This window comes from Chionomys nivalis, chromosome 22 (genome assembly GCF_950005125.1).
Source record: "Chionomys nivalis chromosome 22, mChiNiv1.1, whole genome shotgun sequence".
NCBI lineage: Eukaryota > Metazoa > Chordata > Mammalia > Rodentia > Cricetidae > Chionomys > Chionomys nivalis.
Window position 1 is genome coordinate 50,757,337 of NC_080107.1, and position 8,223 is coordinate 50,765,559.

Below are 8,223 nucleotides of genomic sequence, written 5' to 3' on the forward strand. Positions count from 1 at the left end.
CAGACGACATGCCTCTGCTCTCCAGGGCAGACACGAAGCTCCGACCCAAGAAGGACGTAGGCTAGAATCTCCCTGGTAAGTCACCACCTCGTGGTGCTACACACATTAATAGAAATGGGCCAAGCAGTGTTTATATGAATACAGTTTGTGTGTTGTTATTTTGGGGCATCAACTAGCCAGGCGGCCGGGAGCTGGGTGGCAGGAACGCAGCCCGCTGCTCCTTCTACATATTCCAGTCTACCTTAGTGAATCAAAGAGTTTATTGCTGTCACTCAAAGATCATGGACAATTTATTGTCTAGTTACATTCACAAAAAGCTTTTTTCTTTTCCAGAAACCATTAACCATTTACATATCTTTGGGGGCATGGAGGAGCCTCATGAATCTCATGAGCCCTCCCCTCCTCCCATGAGGCAATGTTGATGGGCCCTATCTTGTGAGGACTTCAAAAATGACCACAGCTTCTCTGATTCAATATAGCAGTGAAGACATCCCTGAAGAAAGCAGCCACAAGACCGTGGGTTCTCATCAGCTGGGATATTTCGTTTCCTTTTCTAGTTCCAGGATCTATTCTGTTCCATCATGAGCTAGCACACTATGTTTGCAGCATTCGCACAGTGTGAAATTACCGCCTCTCCTTCTGCTTCCAGCGGACTCACCCTGTGACCTCTCTGTCCCTTATTGCATCACTCAACACGGAGGTGAGCTGAAGGTGACTTCGCTGTTGGTGGGCTTGCCATTTGGTAAGGGATTTTTATTGTGAAAATATGCCAGGTACTAATTTTCCAAGGAAGCTGATACTCTTCAATTCAGAAATATAAGGCAAGGGCGAGGGGACTATACTTCCTCTCTAAGAAATTCATAATGCTTAGAATTCCAAGAGAGCTTAACAGCCTCAATATCAGGAGTCTTATCCTTACGTAAATCCCAGCAAAATTCTGGTGACAAGATTTTCGTGGGTTTATGGAGAAAGAAATACTTATTCAAGTGGCTTTCGTCATGCCAGACTGCTTCAATATTATTTTTCTTATCGTTCATAATTCTTTGGGCACACTCCTTAGTAATCTTGAGAACCTGAGTGACTGTGCCTCCAAAAACAGCAGCATGGTAATAAAAATCCCCCTGCCCCAGTGGTATGTAAGCTTCTGATGCCTCATTCCTCTCATAAGGCACCTTGTTCGGACTTTCCTTATACCAGTAGGTGTGTAACTGAGCTACGGACTCGCCCAGGGTCTCCAGACCGTAGCTGCCTTTGAATATTTGATCCACATCCATGCAGAAGACGTAGTCCACTTCATGCTGGATGTGATCAGCGATGTGTTCACTGATGGTCTTCATGCGCATCATACTGATGTCCTGCCACCTCCTCTCTCGCTTAACTTTAAAAATTTTATACGTCCGGAGACGATTCAGACTTATCAGTGGCATATAGGAAAAGTCGTCCAACATGACGTAAATGATGACCCTTTGGTCGACCATGAAGAACGTATTAGCAGATATCAGAAAGTTACCCAAGTAGTACCCAAGGTATCTGCAAAATAAATAAGAAGCAGTTGAGTTTCCTCCTCCAGTTTCTGTGGAACATACACAGTCTCCATTGCCTGGTCCTAGCTTTTCCGGCAATGCAACCAAGCAACCAGATAGCCACCATTCGCTTTGAGCAGTACAGGAGAAAGTGACACTAACAGGGTCTATAGATCATGGGACGGAAGAGGGGCTCTTCGTGAGAGGGAACGGAAGCTAGCGAGGTAAGGAGGCACGTTTGAGCTGTGTGCAAAGCGAAGGCCAGAGTTCAGGGTTGCCAGGGCAATGCAGCGGGGAAGGTGAGGGGAGTCTGCTCAGGCTCCTGCAGCTGGGCCTTCCGTGCACCCCCAGCTCTGCGTATCAAGTCAGTGCAGTAGCTGGCACTCTATCGCCCGCATTGCTCTGTACCGTGAGCTTTCCTGCGGGATCAGGATCACTGCGCTGGAAAACATTTTCTCATTTCCACTCTTGGAAACCGGGAAGAGATTCTTGGGATGATGATGGACTCAGGCAAGTTTGAAAGAGGAGAGGTAGTCATTTGGGGCTCCACTCCAGAAGCGCCATGGAATCCTTAGAAGTAAGTCCTGGATACTGGTCTACATTTTGAGAAATAGGCTAATGGTAAACCATACCTAACGGTCAGGAGAAAAGGTTGTAGGGCATCTAATATTATCTGTGAAGCATGAACAACATTGCTGAAATTGTTTTGTGCTGGATGCTGCCGTTCAAATAAAGGGGGTCCTGGCTGCCCATATGTCTGTGGCCGGTTCAGAAACCTCCATTCGCTAATGAAAACCTTCTCTTCCGTCTTCTTCTAGATGCTTTGTTCTTTCACTGCTGCCCAGCATCTGTCTGCATTAATTTTTACAGACGAAGTGGTGCAGGACAGCTCTTAAAAGGGAGTCCATTTAATTAATCAGTTGAAAGCCTGATATGGTATCAGTTGAGAAGGTGTAGTCACCCAGTCTCACTAACAAGAGGTGACTGTGAGCATAGCACAATTACACACATGTATGAAAGTGTCATAATAAATCCACTGTTTGTAAGCTAAATTTAAAAAATTGTGTAGTGTCCAATATAATGTTCACATATTTATGAATTTTTGTTTTATCCTATAATTGATTTAAAAATTTTCATTCCTATGTGATCATAGAAGACATTTCTTCAGTTTTAGTTTTATAATTTATTTCAACTCTTGTGTCTAAACATGGTCTACCATATAGGACACTTCACGCATCTAGAAAGAATTCTTGTTGAGTGGACTGTTCTGTTCAGGTGTTGTGATATTAAGCATGTACACGAGAAAAGAGAAGGAAGAGACTGGCCTCGCTAAGCCACAATGCTATTGGAAGATCTGGTACCCCAACAAAGATGCTAAGACTGGGCCTGTCTCTCCTGGGCAACGTCTGCGTGGAGTGGCACCCCTCAACGGCTGCCTCTGCCTCCCTAGTGCTGGGATTAAAGGCATGCACCACCACCACCCAGCTATAGGCTTGTTTTGTAACCTTATGATTAGTGGTCAAAAAAATGTAGCATAAAAAAATTCTGCCGCATATGACTGCTGCTCCCTTATTTTGTTCTGTTCCTCTGAGAGTCGATATGCAGAGCTAAGTGGGATTTTCAGAAGGCAGTTACTTATCACCTGGGGGTACATAGGATAGAGAAAATTACTGGCTTAAATGCAGGGATAATGAGGAGTGGTTATAACAGAGGTATAAACTTATTTTAAGATGACTGGTAAAAGACCCATGAAATTAAGTTCTTATTGGAGGAAGAGCATGAAGAGCGGATCATAGAGGAAGCTGGGGATTGGGATCCTTTGGTGTGGATCATGTGAGAGGTGATATTTTGGATTATGGCAAGAATTGGCTTAGAGAGAATAATTCTAAAGCAGCTTAGCCCCCACTTCCTACAATGAAAAGCCCGAGTGTAAGGGACACCTGACATTATTACCTCCCCACTGCAAACACAACCAGCCCCACAGCAACCGGATGCTTTTTATAATACTTTTTCAAGGCTGACTCATTGTACGTGTCGGTCCACACAATCGGAGCTGACCAGTTGGTAGTTCTCATGCGCATGTGTGTTGAGTTCGTGCTGTATCTGTAAGAAAGACAGAATTTTAAAGTAAAATATGTCATCCTGGCACCAGGAGAGTTACTGCCAATGCCCAACGCCTTGTAACTGAAGGCAGCGTTCCATTGAGTCTAACCCAAAGCCTTGTATCTGAAGATAACATTCCTTTGTGTCTAGCCCAAGGCCTTGTATCTGAAGGCATCATCCCACTGTGTCTAACCCAAAGCCTTGTATCTGAAGATAGCATTCTGTTGTGTCTAACCCAAAGTCTTGTATCTGAAGGCAGCGACCCACTGTGTCTAACCCAAATCCATGATAAACCAGAGAAGCGTCATATTAGAAATGGCCCAATCATCAGGAGGCTGAGACAACTGTGAGGTCAAGATCAGCATGGGCTGTATATAGACTGAGACTAGGTCTCAAGAAATGTATATTAAAAAAGTAAATAAAGGAAAGAAAGAAACGAAGAGACTAGAAAGATGGTCCAACCACTAAGAGTGTGTATTGCTCTTGCAGAGGACCACAGTTTAGTGCCCAGCACTGGGGTAACTCACAAACTTTTATAACTCCCAGCCAAGGGATCCAACGCCCCTTCTTGCCTCCTTGGCACTAAGCACACACACTTCCAACAGTGCCATCTGTGCCACCTATCAACACTTATGAATTCACCTCACAGGTTCATATTTGCATTCTTACGTGGAATTGAACCAGTTTGTCGGCAGCTGTGGTTCTGGCTGGTTTTCCAGAGACCTAAAGGAAAGATAGTCTAAGATATAAAGTCAGCAATGAGCAATACCGATGAGCTCCAATGGCGTCAGCATGGAGACTGTGCTGCCCAGCAGCCTTCGTGGCTTCCCTAGTTCTCCTGTCCACTTCCCTGGTCTAGAGAGAATTTAAAGTTCCCTCAGATTCCTGCCATCTCACCTCCATATGTATCTCTGCCTCTGAATTATTTGGATTTTTGTTTGTTTTGTTTGAGTCAGGGTCTTATTCTGTAGCCCTGGCTGGCCACAAGCTCACAGAAATTGGGCTCCCTTGCCTTGCCTTGCCTTGCCCTGCCTTTGTTTATTGTTTCTGTTAGATGCTATCACCATCATTATTATTCTCATCCCCATATTACTAGATAAGGAAATTGAAGCACAAAGATCTTTTATTATCATACTTGAAGTCATTTTTCCTCTTTGCCCCACACTCTAATGGCAACCTAGGTAGAAGGGCACTGTGGAGACTTCATCTTGAGCAGAGCTGGTGAAGAGATTGGTCAGGCATGGAGCTGGGTTGTGCTGTAGATTATATTGAAGGCAGGGTGTGACCAAGGAATGGCATTCAACTCTAACTCTGACTGCCATTGCCTTCATATGGTGTGCATTGGTGCACTAGGTTAAAGAACTCCAACTCTAGAGGAACCAATGATAATAAGAGGTGTTATTGTTGGAATATATGATAGCAAATCCGTTTGCTAGGGTGGAGGGTGCTGGGGCACACTTCTAGTCCCAGCACTCAGGAGGCAGAGGCAGGCGGATCTCTGAGTTCAAACCAGCCTGGTCTACAGAGCTAGTTCCAGGACTATCAGAGCTACACAGAGAAACCTATCTCAAAAAGAAGGAAGGGAGGGAGGGAGGGAGGGAGGGAGGGAGGGAGGGAGGGAGGGGAAAGGAAAAGAAAGAAAACAATAAATGAATAAGTAGATTTTCCAGGAAGTATGTTAAGCCATTCCCTCTTCCACCTTCTTCTGCAGTGACCACTCCTTGAATGTTTCTACTTTGCCGGGGGGGAGGGTTCTGTTACATTGGAGTAACTGAAAGCTGCTGTCCTATTGAGAGAGGAACCATACTTTTTTGTATATTGTTGTCTATCCAGGCTGGCCTTGTACTCACTGTGCAGCTAAGTAACACTGAGCTCCTGATCTTGCTGCCCCATGCTCTGAGTGCTGGGATTACAAGAGAGCACCACTGCCCACAGCTCTCTTCCTTCTCAATCACTTTCATGCATGGCCCAGGCAGATCTGGTCCACTCACGATGCTGTAAGTCACAGAATCATCACAAGACACAGTGCTGGATATAGTCAGCATCCGAAAGCACAGCTGCTGTTCACCACTGTGGGTTCCCATGACAATCCTTTCCAAATCCACGATTAGGAGGCTACTGCAATCTCCTGATGGCCTTTCATTATTATTATTTCTTTTATTTTTGAGATTATGCCCTAATTCATATTTCCCCTTTCTCCTTCCTCCCTTCCAACCTTCACATATACCCCCATTTTGCTCTATTTCAAATTCATGGCCTCTTTTTATATTAACTCTTTGATTACATTATATACACACACACACATTCTTAAATATAACCTGTTTAGTCCGTATAATGTTACCTGTTTGTACGTTTTCAGAGCTGACTATTTGATATCGGATACCTAATTGGTGTCCTCTTCCCTAGGGAAGACAATTTCTCCCACTCTCGGCATTTCTTATGTGTGTGGTTCTTTGTGCAAGGTTGAGGTCCTGTGATAGCCCCTCCCCGTCACTTAGTCCTGTCTATTGTTCAGCTCACGCTTAGGCAGTCATGTTGCTGAGAGACTTCATGACCTTGGCTCCTGGCAGTCTTTAATCAAGCCTTGTGCTTGTGTGCTTGCCCAGAGCTTTCAAAGAGACGAAGCTTTCAAAGGGCCTAAGTTCTGCCTCCTGCTGATACATTGCCCTAGCAATTCCTACCCCTCCATCAGATGTGGCACTCTGCCCACCTGCTTTTTTTTTCCCCTGGCATCGCGGCCTGGCATGTGTTTATAAAACGGAGCTGGTTTAATCTGACTGAAGGAGACATGGATTCATGGGTAGTCAAGCCTTTCAACCAACTTTGTCCTCAGATGACAGGTCATGGCATATTTTTAAATAAACACTTACCAGCACTGATATGTCATCTGCAGTTTCTTCATACTTAGGGGGAATAAAAAGGCATTATATTAATTTTAGATTTCTACAAAGGGTTTCCACAAGTCATCTAGCTTTCTTATTAACTAATGTTGCAATAAATACTGCTGAAGTGCACTGCTGATTGTCCAGACAATGTAGAAAACGTGATAAGGATCTCTACATTGGAGCCTCATGTCCTATATATTCATTTTTTCCTTGCCATGCTTGAGACTGAACTCAGGGCCTTGTTCATACTAGGCAATGTTCCACCACCAAGCTAGCTACAATCTCAGGAAGTAAGATGTTCACTACCTACTAACTCCTGGAGACAAATAAATGAGATTAATTCGTGTTATTAGTAGAAACTTGTTATTAACTAGGAAGTCTATTTGTTTCACATTTATGGAATGACTACACATCTTGTACCTTAAGGTCATCAACAGTAGGACCTCTTAAAGATGTCATCTGTTTCAGGAGGTGGTAGCCTCACACTGTTTCTCCTATATTTTTTTTGTTTTTGTTTTTGAGACAGGGTTTCCTCTGCAAATCCCTGACTATTCTGGAACTTGCTCTGTAGACCAGGTTGGCCTCCACCTCAGATCTGCCTATTTCTGCCTTCCAAGTGCTGGGATTAAAGGTACGTGCCACCATGCATGGCTATAGCACTCTTAAAAAATCTTTGATATAATGAGAAACAAAGGATGGTGACGGGGGCTCTATATTCAAGACCCACTTGAATATAATTTGTGTATGTTTGGATTTATGCATGTGGCTGTGGATTTACTTAAGGGGCAATCCTGTTAACTTTCTGGCTCACCAGATTCTTACCACATATAAACATACAACATTAAGTTTTCCCATTTACCTGAAATGGTATTCTCTATACAGGGCACATAGAGACATTAAAACCAATAGTAACAGGATTAATATTTTGTATCTCATTCTTTTCCTGGAGTAAAAAGAAGATGAGAGTTGAATAAGTTTAGTGCTATCTAAAGAGTAGATACAGAAAGTGGATAACCCTGCATACAGTGTAAGCAAGCTGGGGGGAACCCCGTGTACACAGAGTAAGCTGTGGGGAACTGGTGGAGGAGTTCCTTCTGTCTGTGTGCTGCTTTCATAGGATAATGAATAAAGAAACTGCCTTCGCCTAGTTGATAGGGTGGAACTTAGGTAAGCAGAGAAGATAGAACTGAATGCTGGGAGAAAGAAAGCAGAGTCAGGGAGATGCCATGGATCCATGGCCGGAGGTAGGTGTGCTGAAACTTTTCTGGTAGGCCATGACCTCGTGATGATACGCAGATTGATAGAAATGGATTAAACTAAGATGTGAGAGTTAGCCAAAAAGAAGTTAGAGCTAATGCTCCAGGCAGTGTTTAAATTAATACAGTTTCTATGTGATTATTTTGGGTGTAAGCTAGCCGGGTGGCCGGGAAAAACAAGGCGGGCCCTCTCTCCATCATCAGGAAACCCTGTGTACACAGAGTAAGCTGTGGGGAACCCCATGTACACAGAGTAAGATGTGGGAAACACCGTGTACAAAGATAAACTGTGGGGAACCCTGTGTATACAGAGTAAGCTGTGGGAAAGCCTGTGTATGTAGAGTAGGCTGTGGGGAACCCTGTGGATACAGAGTAAGCTGTGGGGAACCCTTTGTACAAAGAGTAAGCTGTGGGGAACCTCGTATATACAGAGTAAGTTGTGGGGAACCCTATATA

At 44.1% G+C, this 8,223-nt stretch overlaps 1 protein-coding gene across 1 annotated transcript; it reads right to left on the minus strand.

Moving 5' to 3' along the window:
* Positions 1-836: 836 nt before the first annotated feature.
* On the minus strand, positions 837-7,447 carry LOC130864857 (N-acetyllactosaminide alpha-1,3-galactosyltransferase-like). The gene is made up of 5 exons (XM_057755669.1): positions 7,371-7,447; positions 6,497-6,529; positions 4,296-4,349; positions 3,477-3,620; positions 837-1,530 (listed from the first exon to the last, which is right to left on the minus strand). The coding sequence occupies exons 1-5, from the start codon at positions 7,445-7,447 to the stop codon at positions 837-839; spliced, it is 1,002 nt and encodes a 333-aa protein (XP_057611652.1).
* Between the last annotated feature and the right edge of the window lie 776 nt (positions 7,448-8,223).

Excerpts from the sequence above, each read along its gene's own strand:
- LOC130864857 (XM_057755669.1), bottom strand. The coding sequence starts at position 7,447 with ATGAGATACAAAATATTAATCCTGTTACTATTGGTTTTAATGTCTCTA. Across the intron at positions 4,350-6,496 it reads CAGATGACATATCAGTGCTG|GTCTCTGGAAAACCAGCCAG; the intron begins GTAAGTGTTTAT and ends TCTTTCCTTTAG. Across the intron at positions 3,621-4,295 it reads ACAAACTGGTTCAATTCCAC|CACGAACTCAACACACATGC; the intron begins GTAAGAATGCAA and ends TTACAGATACAG.